The sequence below is a fragment of the Somniosus microcephalus genome, chromosome 1, assembly GCF_052327205.1.
Source record: "Somniosus microcephalus isolate GS21.2 chromosome 1, FLI_Smic_1.0, whole genome shotgun sequence".
Taxonomy (NCBI): domain Eukaryota; kingdom Metazoa; phylum Chordata; class Chondrichthyes; order Squaliformes; family Somniosidae; genus Somniosus; species Somniosus microcephalus.
Genome location: NC_140987.1, coordinates 262,129,128 through 262,145,897, shown reverse-complemented (window position 1 = coordinate 262,145,897; position 16,770 = coordinate 262,129,128). Strand labels below are relative to the sequence as shown.

Genomic DNA, 16,770 nt, shown 5'->3' with positions numbered 1-16,770 from the left:
TGATAGGAATCCGCAGGTTCTTGGCCATTGTCGATGGTCTGGTAAGAAGCTGCGAGGCAAAAGTGCTTGATTGTCTAGGCTAAGGAAATCTAGCCAAGATGAGTGCGTCCCTTGCATCCCGGGCAGCAATGTGCTTGCGTAATGCTGTCGCTGGTTGATGGGCCTCTGCAAGCTGTTTGTTGTCGCTCTCCTCCTCCTCCTCATCTGAGGAGGCTATGTGATGAGCCACTTGTTCCTCAGGCATCTGCAAGCCATGATGTTGTGTCATGTTGTGAAGTGCACAGCAGACCACGACTATTCTGGAGACCCTGGCTGCTGAGTACTGCAGGGCTCCACCTGATCTATCAAGGCATCTGAAGCGCATCCTCAGCAAGCCGATGGTTTGTTCGATTATGGATCTGGTGGAAATGTGGCTGGAGTTGTAGCTCTCCTCAGTTTCATTGGATGGGCTCCTCAACGGCGTCATTAGTCACGTTTTCAGGGGATAGCCCTTGTCTCCAAGTAGCCATCCGAAAAGTTCGTCTGACGGACTGAAGAGCGGAGGCACACTAGACTGGCGCAGGGTGAGGGAGTCATGGCAACTGCCAAGGTACTTGGCGCAAACATGCAAAATTTCCTTCTTGTCACACACCAGCTGTACGTTGAGGGAGTGGAAGCCCTTGCGGTTGACAAAAGTACCTGGATTGTGATGGGGTGTCTTAAGGGCCACATGTGTGCAGTCAACAATGCCCTGCACCCTTGGAAAGCCTGCCAGATTGGCAAACCCAACTGCACGCACAGTTACACTGGCTTGATCCTTGGAGAAATTGATGTAATTATGAGCGATGGCAAAGAGGATGTTGGTTACCTGCATGATGCAAGTGTGTGCGGCCGCCTGGGAGACACCGCTGATGTCTGCTGCTGATCCCTGGAATGAGCCTGAAGCAAAAAAGTTGAGTGCGGTGGTGACTTTGACGGCCACTGGTAAGGGGTGTCCACCTGCTCCTCTGGGCTCCAGCTCTTGCTGCAGCACTGTGCAGATGTCACCCACTACCTCTCGCAAAAGTCGGAGCCTCCTTTGGCACTGCTGCTCAGTCATGTTGAGGGAGCTGATCCTCTGTCTGTAGCCCCTGTTTTGGGGTATCTCCTGCGCCGACGTGCTTCCATGCGCTGGCGCCTTCTGGCCTGTGCAGCTTCAGATGGGTGAGCAGCAGCTTGGAGTTCCTGCTGTTGCTGCTGCTGTTGGTGCTGCTGTTGTTCAGGGTTCTGCTGCTGCCACGGCTGGTCTTCATCCGAATCTGATGTCCAGGAGGAAAGGAAATAAGTGGTTCCCATTCTTCTGGTATATACCTCAGTTGAGGAAGCGCTCATTCAAGGTGGGGAGAGGGGTTTCCCAGGAGGTCACACTGGAGATGGGTGTCAGGCTCCAAACTTCCAGAACAATGAGTAGGCCTGTTAAAAGTTCCCCAGACCTGAGACAACAAAGTTCTGCCACCTGCAAATGATGATTGGTGTAATGTCCGTGTGTAATTGAGACACAGACTGCAGAAGTTGGTTATAACAGGTGTTTACTGAATGGAGACAAAACTGGAACTACTGTACAAAGTTACTGCACAGGCTTATATACAGGGGTGGTCACTACTGGTACTGCAGTATACAGGGGCTGCAGAATATAGTTCCTTCTTCAAGGTACATACACTACAATTCCTCCCCTTTTAGCTAAACAGTACATAACATTCGATTAATAATTAAATAACATATTTACAATTACAGTTGCTATATACATTAGCTGAAGTTAATCAATTATAAATTCAGTCTTTGAGGAGGCTTCCTGATTCTGCCTGGATAACGCCTCTTTGGGGTATCAGGTTCTTCTGGCAAAGTTGATTCGGGATCAACGTCGTTGTTTGGTTCGTCTGCTTCCAATATCACCGATTCTGAGGTAGATGCAATTGGTACTTCGGTTTCATCACCAGGTGTATAGGATCGTGGTGTAGGTTTGACGTTTTCCAGTGACTCTAGAATCTGGTCAGCATGGCGTCTTACAATGCTCCAACGTCCACAGTATACATTAGAGGTCCTTGCCGTGTGCAGATCGTTCCTGGCTGCCATTTCTCTGTGCGGTAGTCCCGGGCCAAAACTGGTTGACCTATCTTGAAACTCCTGGTTGGCCTTTCATTCATATTCTGAAACTGCCTGTTCTCCACATCTCTTCTGATGTTTGGCTTAACCAAATCCAAGCGGCATCTTAGTCTTCGATTGAAGAACATCATGGCTGGAGTTTGGTTGGTAACCGCATGTGTCGCATTTGTAGGCAAACAAGAAGTTATCCACCTTGTGTTGTAGGGGTATGTCTTCATTACACATTGCCTTGATAGCCTTCTTGAATGTTTGAACGAACCTCTCAGCCAATCCATTGGTGGCTGGATGATATGGGGCGGATGTGTAATGCTTAACACCATTGTTCTTTAAGAACCTCCGGAACTCTTCAGACACAAACTGTGGTCCATTGTCGAAGCAAATCTGTTCAGGCAGCCCATTCCTGGCGAATATGGTTCGTAAGACTGTGATAGTTTTTTCTGTGGTGGTTGAGGACATTTTTATTACCTCTGGCCACTTTGAATGTGCATCCACCGCAATTAAAAACATCGAGTCCATAAATGGACCAGCAAAATCAATGTGTACCCTTTGCCATGGGGATGAGGGCCACTCCCATGGATGTAGAGGGGCTTGTGGTGGGGCGTTTTGGACCTCCTGGCATCCTGTACAGCTTTTGGTCATCTCTTCAATTTCTCTAACGATTCCCGGCCACCACACAAACGCTCTGGCTAAGTTCTTCATTTTTACCCCTCCCAGATGACCCTCATGAAGCTCATTGAGCACTCTATCCTTCAATTTGGGTGGAATTACTACTCTGGATCCACACATCAAGGTTCCTCGGCACACTGACAGCTGTTCTCTTCTCGGCGAGAATGCTGGCAACAGTGGTTCGCCATGTGCTGGCCATCCCTTCACCGTTAAATCATAGACCCTGGAGAGTGTCGGGTCATTTCGTGTTTCCTTTTCTATGTTTGCATTCGTCACAGGTAGACATTCGACTATGGTCGAGTGGAATATCTCCACAGGATCCACTGCAGGTGCTTCTTCCACTGTCGGCAACGGTAGGCGCGACAATCCATCAGCATTCCCATGCTGTTTAGTTCCTTTGTACTCGATGTCATATTGGTGTGCCCCTAGGAAAAGGGACCACCTCTGTAGCCGTTGTGCTGTCATTATCGGGACGCCCTTCTTAGGGTTGAAAATGGAGACAAGAGGTTGATGATCAGTTAGTAGAGTAAATTTCTGTCCGTGCAGGTAGTGATTGAACTTCTTCACCGCCCACACCAGGCTGAGGGCCTCTCTGTCAATCTGGGCATAGTTACGCTCGGCTGCAGTTAACGAGCGTGACGCAAAAGCTATCGGCCTCTCTGAACCATCAAGGGATTTATGTGACAGTACCGCTCCAACGCCGTAGGGAGACGCATCACACGCCAGTCTTATCGGTAGTGATGGGTTGTAGTGAGCCAATACTTCTCTTGAAGTGATCAGGCCTTTACACTTCTGAAAGGCCCGCTTACATTCATCGCTCCATTTCCATGCTACTCCAGTTTGTAGCAGGGCGTTCAGTGGGTGCAGAATTGTGGACAAATTCGGCAAAAACTTATGGTAGTAATTCACCAATCCGAGGAATGACCTCAGTTGCGATACATTTTCAGGCGCTGGAGCCTTAACTACCGCTTCAATTTTGTCAGGGGACTTATGTAACCCCTCTTCATCAATCACGTGGCCACAATACGATATTTGTTTCTTAAAAAACTCGCACTTGGGGCGATTGGCTCGTAGCCCATGTTCTCTTAGTCTAGTGAGCACCTGCTCTAGGTTGGCAAGGTGTTCACTTTCATTTTCACCTGTCACTAGGATGTCGTCCAAGTAACACTGAGTCCCCGGAATCCCTTGCAGGACTTGTTCCATCGCTCTTTGCCATATAGCCGGAGATGATGCTACTCCGAATACCAGTCGATTATATTGGTAAAGACCTTTGTGAGTGTTTATCGTGAGATATTTCCTAGAGGATTCTTCAACCTCCATCTGCAAATATGCTTGCGCTAGGTCAATTTTTGTAAAACGTTTCCCTCCAGATAGTGAGGCGAAAATATCTTCTATCCTCGGAAGAGGATACTGTACTGTGTGAAGGACTGGGTTCACAGTCACCTTGAAGTCCCCACAGATGCGAACCTTCCTTGGCTCCTCAGACTTATTGTTTAACGTTTTCTTCATGACAGGAACGATGGGTGTCGCCCACTCACTCCAGTCTACCTTAGATAACACGCCTGCATTCTCCAGATTCTTCAGCTCTGCCTCGACGGCTGGGCGAATTGCATACGGTACCGGTCTTGCTTTGAAAAACTTGGAAATTGCATTCTCCTCTATTTTTATCGAGGTGGTTATGCCTTTAAGAGTTCCCAGTCCTTGTTGAAATACCTCTTTAGCGTTAGCTAAGATTTTTGACAATCGTCCAGGTGTGACGTCGTCATCCTTTTTACCAGCCACAGTCAGTGCCTGAATGGAGTGCCAGTCTAAACTTATCTTTCTGATCCATTCACGTCCCAATAACGGTGGTCCACCATCTTGCAGTATGTACAGATACAATTTCTGTATTTCCTTGCCGTTGTATTCGACAGGCACCCTTATTTTCCCTCTGGGGTATACTTTCTGCCCCGTATATATCTTCAAGACAATGGATGTGTCTTTCAAGGGTATGTGTGAGAATAGCCGCTCGTAGTCTCATCGATTCATGACGGTCAGGGCTGATCCTGTATCCAATTCCATTTTGACTTGGGACCCTGCTATCGTGAGGGTGACCCAAATGGTTCGGTGATCCTCTTTTGCGATTATGTTGTGTAGCTTGAGACAGCTTAGTCTCTTGTTCCCGGATTCACTATCGCTCTTCTGGTCTTCGGAACTACTGTCCGTCATCTTTTGTACTTTCCTGTACTGTTCCTTAGTAGTCTTTTTGTTGTCATTAGTCTTCTTCCCGGACCTGCAAACTCGTGCAATGTGTCCCATCTTTCCGCATTGCCTGCATGTTTTTTCTTTGGAGGAGCAGTCCTTCTGGTCATGGGTTGTTCTGCCGCAGCGATAACATTTTTCAAATCCCTGTGCCATTTCATGGGTGCCGTATTCCTGTGGCTTTTGCTGTATTTCCGCAGCTCCCCTTGCTGCTGCTTCGTACGATACTGCCACGCTGAAAGCCTCATCTAGCATCAGCTCTTTCTCTGAGAGTAACCTCTTCTGGGTTCCTTCACTCAGGAGTCCACAGACAAATTTGTCCCGTAGGGTATCTGCCAGTCCTGCTCCGAACTGGCAGTGCTTTGATAGCTTGCGTAGATCCGTAAGGTAATCAGCATTGCTCTCATCTTTATGCTGATTTCTCTTGTGGAATTTAAATCTTTCTGCTATCAGCAGCGGTGTAGGATTTAGGTGTTCCTGTAGGATATCAACAATTTCGTTAAAACTCTTCGCCATCGGTTTGACTGGAGTGATCAGGTTCCGCAATAGGCCGTACGTTCTTGCGCTCAATTAAGTTTAGTAGTACCGATGCCTTTTTCTCATCGGCTACTTCATTTGCCTTGCAATATACTTCGACTCTTTCCACATACGTGGTCCAGTCTTCTACTGCATTATCGAAGGCAGTGATATTGCCAGTCTTCGGCATCTATGAGATCTAAGATGGCGCCTCCCGCACTTTGCCTTCTTCCCCGATTGAACAAAATGGCGCCTCCCGCGCTTTGCCTTCTTCCCCGCTGGATTAAGATGGCGCCTCCCTCGCTTTCTGCCTTTTCTGCTGCTGCCAGCGCTGTTGCTGGCATTTTTATGCCTTGATGGCGACGCCCTATGGTCTTCGCGCACTTCCCCCCGCGCTGCTGCCAACGCCGCTCTCCGCGGTCCCCGTGGCAAACTGCAGCTCCTCGCGGCTTTCTGCGCTTCTAATTTCTTTTTCTTTTATTTTAATTACTGTTCCCATCGTCAGAGCAGACCATTTGGGACAATTCCCTCCCTCTTCTTGGGCCTGTACGCTGCCCGGCTTCGTAGCACCAGCCGCGCCCTGTGTGCGCCACCCTCTCTCTCTCCTCTTCCCGACAATGCCGCTCGGCCCCGTTGAAAAGCCACCCGATCGAGCTCTAGCCCGCCGCAGCCCAGGAAGGATCAGTGTACGACCTGCCACCAGCCCGATTAGCTGGAACACCATAGACTGGATAACCAAGCCCAGCTCTCGACAGCCTCTCCTGCAAATCTTCGAATTTGATGAATCAGAGGGCGGTTGCCCACGGTCGACGCCCGTTTCTTCTGTTTGCTTTTTTTTCTTCCTTCTGGCTTCGACCTCTAATAACTTAACTTCAGGGATGGATCCCCGTGAGGTGGTGCAGAACTGTAGGTAAGTTCGGATCTGTTCGTCGCCAATGTAATGTCCGTGTGTAATTGAGACACGGACTGCAGAAGCTAGTTATAACAGGTGTTTACTGAATGGAGACAAAACTGGAACTACTATACAAAGTTACTACACAGGCTTATATACAGGGGTGGTCACTACTGGTACTGCAGTATACAGGGGCTGCAAAATATAGTTCCTTCTTCAAGGTACATACACTACAATTGGTGAAAACTCCTTTTTAACGGTGGAGCTGCAGCTATTAGTAAGCAGTCCACTTGTGAGGCCACCAGGATTCACTGGCGTGTTCCAGTGGAGGCATGCAGCACGAGGGAAAAGTGTTAAAATCAGAAAGGCCTCTCAAAATGGGATTATAGAGGCAATTAAGTGCTTGTTAAGGGCCTTAAGGGCCTATCCCGCCTCTTGGAGGCGGGATGGAAACGGGTTCTGAAACCCCGATTCTGGGAAAATTGCTCGGAGGCGGGATGGAGGCCCGCCCGCCTTTTTTTTGCGATTTTACCACCTCACACGTCTCCAATCCCGCCTCCTCGGGCCTGGCAAAATCGAGCCCGAGGTGTTCGGCGCCTTCCTGGATGCTTCTCCTCCACTTTTTGCGGTCTTGGGCCAGGGATTCCCAGGTGTCGGTGGGGATGTTAGACTTTTTCAAGGAGGCTTTGAGGGTGTCCTTGAAGCATTTCCTCTGCCCACCTGGGGCTCTCTTGCCGTGTCGGAGCACTGAGTAGAGCGCTTGTTTTGGGAGTCATGTATCGATCATGATGACAATGTGACCCGTCCATCGGAGCTGACCGAGCGTGGTCAAAGCTTCGATGCTGGGGATGTTGGCTTGCTGTACATGGTCCATGTCTCTGAGGCATACAGCAGGGCGGGTATCACTGCTGCTCTGTAGACCATGAGCTTAGTGCCGGGTTTGAGGTCCTGGTCTTCAAACACTCTCTTCCTCAGGCGACCGAAGGCTGCACTGGCACACTGAAGGCAGTGTTGGACTTCGTCATCGACGTCTGCCCTTGTTGACAGTAGGTTCCCGAGGTATGGAAAGCGGTCCACGTTGTCCAAGGCCTTGCCGTGGATTTTGATAATTTTGGTAATAGTGTACTGAGTACAGTTCTGGGCACCGTACCTTAGAAAAGATATATTAGCCTTGGAGAAGTGCAGCACAGATTGACCAGAATGTTACTAGGGCTCCAGGGGTTAGATTATGAGGAGCGATTATATAAACTGGGCTTGTACTCCCTGGAATATAGAAGGTTAAGGGGTGATTTGATTGAGATTTTTAGGATTTTGATAGGGTAGAGAGAGAGAAACTGTTTCTGCTGGTGGAGGAGTCCAGGACAAGGGGACAGAACCTTAAAATCGGAGCCAGGCCATTCAGGAGAGAAGTTAAGAATCACTTCTTCACACAAAGCATGGTAGAAGTGTGGAACTCTCACCCACAAAAAGAGCAGGTGTTAGCTCAATTAACAAGTTTAAATCTGAGATTGATAGATTTTTGCTAGCCAAGGCTATTAAGAGCTATGGAGCCAAGGCAGGTGGATGGCGTTAGGATATAGATCTCATTGAATGGCGACTTACCAACTTAAAATGTAGTTCGACATGTCAGACATTAATAAACTTTGTTCTCATTAAATATTTGGACTGAACTTTTGAATGGGCCTCATCTTTAAACACTTTACATGGTATATCTATTATTAATAAAGCTGGCAGAAGAAATGTTCTGTTCCACATAATGAATTTCCTAAGAATACATTTCTTGGTGCAATTTATTTTTATTTAAATTCTTAATAAGTAATAAGTAATAGGCTTGAGGGGCTGAATGGCCTACTCCTGTTGCTATGTTCCTACATCGGCAATCGACATCCTGGGGGTCACCATTGACCAGAAACTTAACTGTATCGCCACATAAATACTGTGGCTACAAGAGCAGGGCAGAGGCTGGGTATTCTGCGGCAAGCATCTCACCTCCTGACTCCCCAAAACCTTTCCACCATCTACAAGGCACAAATCAGGAGTATGGTGGAATACTCTCCACTTGCCTGGATGAGTGCAGCTCCAACACACTGAAGAAGCTCAACACTATCCAGGACAAAGCAGCCCGCTTGATTGGCAACCCATCCACCACCTTAAACATTCACTCCCTCCACCACCAGCGCACCGTGGCTGCAGTGTGTACCAGTGTGCACTGCAGCAACTCGCCAAGCCTTCTTCGACAGCACCTCCTAAACCCGCGACCTCTACCACCTAGAAGGACAAGGGCAGTAGACACATGGAAACACCATCATCTCCAAGTTCCTCTCAAAGTCACACACTATCCTGACTTGGAAATATATCACTGTTCCTTCATCATTGCTGGGTCAAAAACCTGGAATTCCCTCCCTAAGAGCACAATGGGAGTACCTTCACCACATGGACTGCAGCGGTTCAAGAAGGCGGCTCACCACCACCTTCTCAAGGGCAATTAGGAAAGGGCAATAAATGCTGGCGTTGCCAGCGATGCTCACATCCCAGGAATGAATTTTTTTAAATGCCATCTTTCAGAAGGGAGATTAAACTGAGGCCCTGTCCACCCGTTCAGATGGACACTAAAAATCTCCTGACATTTCTCAAAGAAAAGTAAGGAAATTCTCCCAGTGTCCTCATCAAGGTTCCGCCCTCAACCAAAGAAATTAACTGGACATTCATCTCATTGTTTTTTGTGGGTCTTGCTGTGTGCAAATTGGTTGGTATGGCGTAGAGCAAATATGATGGTTCCTGTTTCTGTTTACCAGACATTCACCGGTACACACAAATGTAATTTAAACTAACTTGGGTTTGTCTCTCCTCAGCTGTTGACTGTGGATCACCTCCAGTTTTACTGAACACAGTACGATATCCACCAGCTAACACAACCTACGGAAGTACAGTCGTGTACCAGTGTCTGGTGGACTATGTGCGTGTGAGAGGAAACGCCACATCAGTTTGCTCTGCCCAGGGACGGTGGGAAGGAGCAAACCTGGAATGTGAAGGTCTGTGCTCCAGAATGTTTCTAAACCTGATTCAAACTAAGAGAAGACTATATGTAAATAATGTTGCAGCAGTTTCTGCATTTCTCATCTTTCGCACAAGTCAAATCCTACAAAATCCTGCATTACTGTTTCATTCTCTCAGTGTGTCATTGATGTGAGAGTAATCTAGTATCTACATTTGTGCATTATGCAGGTAATACTTGTGCGATTCATTACCACCAATGAAGGACGAGGTAACAATATCCAAATCAAACTATTACAAAATTTGAAAGGCCCAGAATTTGCTGGAGCAGGGCCTCTCACATCAAGCGCCATGAATTAGATTTGTTTCCTCACCCTTCAGATTGTATTATTTTTGTGCTGGAAGTACGAGCTGTTAACGGTGTGGCGAGGTCAACAGGGCATTTGGGACCTCCTCAACGTCAGGTCCAACAGTCTATCTCCTTAAACAATGAGATTTAAGGATTGAGAAACAGAGGAAATGTCGGAAAAGGAAATTGGGAGAATTAGAGTCAAATCAGGTCCAGAGAGAGAAATAAAGAAAAATTGGATTAAGAGAGAGAGAGAGAGCAAAAAGACACAGAAAGAAAAAGTAAGAAAAAACATTTAAAATTTAAAATACCTCTAGGAACAATTTACTACCTGCAGGAGTGAGACTCCACAGTTTCAATTGTTCCCTTTCTAGGCCTCCAAGGTTGAGATTCATGTCAGGATCATAAATTTCGCCATTAACCTCACGCCGTGAAATACCAGCCCTAAATGTCTGTGCTGAGATTCATTCGTATTTACGGCGCAAATCCAGCAATTTCTTGACACTCACAGGGAGGTTGAGGGCGATCTCCTGTTTTTGCGAGGCTAATGGCGGAGCAATTCGTGCAGCAGTTTGTGGCGTTTTGCAACTCACGCCGTATCTCTTCCTCACCACTAGTTTTTTTTTTACACACTAATAATGGCGGGCACATTAAACTCGCTGTTATTTTTCCAGCAATTTCTGGGCCATTGGGCTCAGCCCATTGTCCCATTCACTTCTTCTCTAAGAGATGGGCAGAGCAGGATAACAATGTCACTACATCATAACTGGTTTCTAGAGCTGACCCTGCAATTGGTAAATGACTAGAGTTGCCCTGTTCTGCCTATGGCCCAAATTGGAGGTGAGACGATAAATATTTCATTCTTACCTAATTAGTTGGTTGGAGGGTGTGTTTAAAGATCTGTTACTTCCCATGTGGCCCTTGCTTCTGCGCTACATTGCTATCGTTAATGTGTCTAACTATAACACCTGGGTCAGAGGTTATTCTGCACTGCTAATATTTTTTATTAACTTATAAATCAGCACTTTCTTTCTGGATAGAGCTTGAATTAAGCAAGCATGGGTTGCATTTATGCTCTCAGTACTGACTACCCTAGTTTCCTGATTACTCATTTCTGTTTATTGAGCTCCTATGTTTGTCTAACCTAGTGTTGGATGGCGGTTTTAATTGTCCTGGTCCAATGGATGGATGCATTGTCATGTAACTGTGCACCAGTTGGTTGTGGCCCTAGCATTCATTGCTTCAGTGTGCAGAATCAGACTTGGTGGACTTAGAAAAGATTGAATGTGATGTTAATTGGATTTTACCCTCTTTTCTAATCTTCACAACTCATATTCTTGGGTAGATTAATTTGTTTGCCATGTGCAGTTGTCGGGGATGTGGTATTACAGGATAGACAACATGGTGTTGTCGATTCATGCTCTGTTCATAAATTTGTCAAGAGATCTTGTGGTGAAGAATTAATGATCTCTCTACGAGGGGATTTGAAATTCTGTCCTGCTTATACAATCTAAAGTAAGTAATTTCCTGGAACTGAATAAGCCTCCAGGAGGTCATCCTCTTTCTGCTGTGGGAAAGCTGGGTGTCAATCAGATAAAAATTGACACCCAGGATGACCTCTGGAGGCTTATTCAGTTCCGGGAAGTTACTTATGGGAAAGAATGTACCTTTATTATTGCCTGTGCTTTGGGTAGGAAGATAGATGCATTTCCCTCACATCCAATGTCAGGATTATAAATTTTTGTTCATCATATGTTTACAGGTGGGGGAATGACACAATGGGCCAGAAATTCGGGTCGGGGGCTTCCCGCGGGTACAAGCCTCCGACCTGCAGTTATCTAGCGCGCCGGCCGTTGAGCTGTGGCCCCGCGTGGGATTCTGATCCTGGGCCTCCTCCAACTGCCGGCGCGCAGTGCTTGCGTATCCCAGGGGCGCAGTTAGTTCGAAGCGACCCCTGGGATCACGTGGGCCATGGAGAGCCAATGGTAGCAGGGAATCTGTATTCATAGATTTGACAGGAAGACCTGTCAAATCTATGAATACAATTCAGCCCCAAAACATCACTAAAACTTCAAATAATTTTTTTAAAATCACATTTTAAAAATAACTATAAATTACATAAAATAACTATTTTAAACAATAATTTAAATTTTTGAAAAAATTAATTACAGTTTCTAACGGGGCTAAAAATAAACTTACCTTTCTTTAAAGTATTTAAAAATAATAAACCTGTGGAAAAAATGTTTTAATTTAACTTAATTCACCACTTACCTTGTTAAAAGCAGGCCTTGCGACTGCTTTTTACAAGCGTAACTCCTGGAGACTTACCCTGCTGGAGAAACCTGCAACAAAAACGGAAGTTCCAGGTGTACGCGCTGCCTCTCCGGCGCACGCGTTCGACCTGTGAACCCCTTCCTTTAAGGGAACGGAAGTTCCGGTTTCCCGCGCATGCACAGTGCATGCACAAAACCGGCACTTTCATTGGGCCTAAGCATGAGTACCCAGTGCGTACTCTCCCGTGGGGACCCGAATTTCTGGCCCAATAAAACCCCACCCATTTGGTGATTGAGCCAGTTGTCTTTTTTAAACTAACTGCCTCGCAGCAATCTGTTCCTTCTGTATTCTGTAATAAAGTCTGAGGGGGTGACCAAATAGAGGTCTTTAAAATTATGAGGGGTTTTAATAGAGTAGACGCAGAGAAGATGTTTCCACTTGTGGGAGAGACCAAAACTAGGGGCCATAAATATAACATAGTCACTGATAAATCCAATAGGGAATTCAGGAGAAACTTCTTTACCCAGAGAGTGGTGAGAATGTGGAACTTGTTACCACAGGGAATAGTTGAGGTGATTAGAATAGATGTATTTAAGGGGAAGCCAGATAAAGACATGAGGGAGAAAGGAACAGAAGGATCTATTGGCAGGGTGGGAGGAGGCTCGTGTGGAGCATAATTACCGGCATGGACCAGTTGGGCCGAATGGCTTATTTCTGTGCATTAAATTCTATCTAATATTCTATGTAACATGTTAAGGATCCTATTAAATCTTTGGGAGACCAATGCAAGACACAGGTCACCTCTGAGATTCATTGTGCTCTTGATCAGGCAAGGAGGGAGCTCTACTCCCATCTCACTATCCACACTATGCACCAGTGCTCCCTATTATAATCACAATAGGCAACCTGTGGCATGTACTGTGGAACCAGCAGGTAGGCCGAGCCACTTGTACAGTTCTGATTCTGGGGGCAGCGGTTTCTTTTGTACTAAATTCTCAGTCAAGAATGACAAGACTGTTACTCGGCTTCATGCTGGTGGTTCTACCAGAACCCAGGCCAATTAACGATTTGGAGGAGGGGACCGAGTGTAACATATCAAAGTTTGCAGATGATACTAAGATGGGAGGGAAAGTAGTGAGTGAGGAGGACATAAAAAACCTGCAAGGGGACATAGACAGGCTAAGTAAGTGGGCAGAGATTTGGCAGATGGAATACAATACTGGAAAGTGTGAGGTTATGCACTTTGGCAGGAAAAATCATAGAGCAAGTTATTATCTTAATGGCAAGAAACTGGAAAGTACTGAAGTACAAAGGGATCTGGGGGTCCTGGTGCACGAAACTCAAAAGGTTAGTATGCAGGTGCAGCAAGTGATTAAGAAGGCCAATGGAATGTTGGCTTTCATTGCTAGGGGGATAAAATATAAAAATAGGGAGGTATTGCTTCAGTTGTACAAGGTATTGGTGAGACCGCACCTGGAATACTGCATACAGTTTTGGTGTCCATACTTAAGAAAAAACATACTTGCTCTCGAGTCAGTACAAAGAAGGTTCACTCGTTTAATCCCGGGGATGAGGGGATGGACATATGAGGAGAGGTTGAGTAGATTGGGACTCTACTCATTGGAGTTCAGAAGAATGAGAGGCGATCTTATTGAAACATATAAGATTGTGAAGGGGTTGGATCGGGTGGATGTGGGGAGGATGTTCCCGATGATGGGTGAAACTAGAACTAGGGGGCATAGTCTTAGAATAAGGGGCTGCTCTTTCAAAACTGAGATGAGGAGGAACTACTTCACTCAGAGGGTGGTAGGTCCATGGAATATGCTGCCCCAAAAAGCTGTAGAAGCTACATCATTACATAAATTTAAAACAGAAATAGACAGTTTCCTAGAAGTAAAGGGAATTAAGGGTTACGGGGAGCGGGCAGGAATTTGGACATGAGTCTAGGTTCGGATCGGACATGGCCCTGTGGGTAGCGGAGCGGGCCCAGGGGCCGTGTAGCCTGATCCTGCTCCTATTTCATGTGTCTAATTCTGTTAGATTCAGGAGATGGTTCTGTGATAGTGGATTGGCGGTTAGGATCAGATCAGCCATGAACTTATTAAATGGTGGAGCAGGCTCGAGAGGCCGATTGGCCTACTCCTGCTCCTATTTCTTATGTTCTTATGATTCCATGCAGAGGCCAAGGAACCCCATGGCCTTGGAATTCCCTCCCTTCGGCACATCCCCGTTCCCACCCGCCGACACAGGAAACCATGGGATAGACAAAGTTTCTGCCCCTTAGCAAACTTGCAACTGAGGCCTGGGATCTTGTTTTTTGGGGACCTGGCCTAATTGGCAGGCCATCTGCTAAAATTCCCTGCGGTCTTACACTGGTTGTTAGCCAGGAAGATCTATAGATTTTTGGGGCTCGACTCTCCCGAGTTTGGTGGAGGCAGACTGTGACCATCTCGATTCCCCCTCCCTCCGCCCCCCCCCCCACACCCCTTTGAAGGAGGTTAGCCAAGCAATTACTTTACAGCCGGCTGCTGAGACTCCATCATTGGCGGGATGGTAGGGCAAACATTTTAACCCTTGTGGAAAATACGTCTAATTGGTAGTGGGGGTCACTGCATAATGATGAGACATCTGGCTTTATGACTGGAGGAAGGAAGCGTAGGTTAAAAGGATTACAGGTAGAGAAGGTAAAGCAGCTATTGTGTGCCACAGGTGTTTGGAATTATCAGTCCCCGGTACGATCACCTCAATAACAACAACAACTTGTATTTATATAGCACCTTCAATGTAGTAAAATATCCCAAGGTGCTTCACAGGAGCGATTATCAAACAGATTTTGACATCAAGCAACATAAGGAGAAATTAGGGCAGGTGACCAAAAGCTTGGTCGAAGAGGTACGTTTTAAGGAGCATCTTAAAGGAGGAAAGAGAGGTAGAGAGGCTGAGAGGCTTAGGGAGGGAATTTCAGAGCTTAGGGCCTAGGAAGCTGAAGGCACAGCCGCCAATGGTGGAGTGATTAAAATCGGGGATGTGCAAGAGGCCACAATTGGAGGAACGCAGATATCTCGGGGTGTTATAGGGCCGGAGGAGATTACAGAGATAGGGAGGGATGAGGCCATGGAGGGATTTGAAAACAAGGATGAGAATTTTAAAATCGAGCATTGCGTAACCAGGAGCCAGTGTAGGTCAGCGAGCACAGGGGTGATGGGTGAACGGGACTTGGTGCGAATTAGGACATGGACAGAAGAGTTTTGGATGATCAAGATCTCTGGTGCTACCAGGTAGTCAGACTCCTGTTTTAACAATATTATTGCTTGACTAATATCGCAATAAAGATTACGAGGTGCAAAAAATATTTACAAGGTTGATAACAGAACTGAGAGGTTACAACTCGCAGGAAAGACTGAACAGGCTGGGGCTCTTTTCTCTTGAAAAGAGAAGGCTGAGGGGTGACCTGATAGAGGTCTTTAAAATGATGAAGGGGTTCGATAGGGTAGACATAGAGAAAACGTTTCCATTTGTAGGAGATTCAAAAACTGGAGGCAATAAATGTAAGATAGTCACTAATAAATCCAATAGGGAATTTAGGAGAAACTTCTTTATCCAAAGAGTGGTATGAATGTGGAACGCGCTACCACTGGGAGTAGGTGAGGCAAGTTAATGCATTCAAGGGAAAGCTAGATGAGCACGTGAGAGAAAAGAATAGAAGCGTTACGCTGATAAAGTTAGATGAAGAGGGGTGGGAGGAGGTCCATGCTGTCATAGAGTAATTGGGTCAAATGGTCCGTTTCTATGCTGTGGACTCGATGTAACTCTATTCACCTGAAACAAATGGGTCAAGAACCTCATATCAATGTGTTTAATACTTTTGGAATGGATTTGAAAGCTCCCATAGGCACATTTTATTTAAACCTGGACCCCTTTTCCTGTGTGTAGAAGTTGACTGTGGCCAGCCTCTGATAGTGCCAAATACCCATGTAACATGGAACCAAAGTACGAAAAGATGGAGCAGCATCTATTATCAGTGCCTGGAAGGATTTTACAGCATGGGAGGAAGGAATATGTCAACATGTATGGAAAAAGGTCAATGGCAAGAGGACACATTAACATGTAAAGGTTCCTCTTTACTGCAGAATATGATATAATAATAATTTGAGGGCATTTTTATGATTTACTTCAACTTTAAATACCTTTTTGTACATCAAACTATAATCATTGCTCGCCAGAATAAATTGAATAAATTGAAAAAAAAATGAAGCTTTGTACATTTGCTCCCTTATTAGAAGCTTTTAAAGTCCTGTTTTAGTTCAGGATGGCAGAAGGTTTATGATTACACAATACTAACAGAGCAGTTCTTTGTTTAGAAAGGTTTGCTTGCTAACAAGGCAGCTGCTGGTGTATGTGTGTGTATATGTATATAGTATTAATTTTTCATATAAACAATGTACGCTGTAGGTATTTTGAATGGGAAGTTTTTTTCTCCTTAATACTGTTTCTATTTGCATTTTCCAGATAACTATAAGTTAATATATCGAATCATGCACTAAAGAGATAATGCCCCATAATCTGCTGTCAATGTAATGGCAAAGCCAATAGCACTTACTGTTATTTACGTGTAAATGGTACAGCAACTTCAGGCGAGGGGCAGGTGCGCGGTTAAATGTGGAAATCCAAAAGTTGCTGTCCGAGATGTGCCGCTCCGCCATTAGCTTCGCGAAAA

The 16,770-nt window shown here is 46.0% G+C and overlaps 1 protein-coding gene across 1 annotated transcript in view; it reads left to right on the top strand.

The window, feature by feature from the left end:
- susd1 (sushi domain containing 1) overlaps positions 1–16,770 on the top strand; it is a 296,951-nt gene that overhangs the window by 134,471 nt on the left and 145,710 nt on the right. Inside the window, exons 9-10 of the mRNA XM_085984560.1 lie at positions 9,289–9,468; positions 15,987–16,166. Of these exons, the coding sequence (XP_085840686.1) occupies positions 9,289–9,468; positions 15,987–16,166 (360 nt within the window). The remainder of the gene's footprint in view (positions 1–9,288; positions 9,469–15,986; positions 16,167–16,770) is intronic.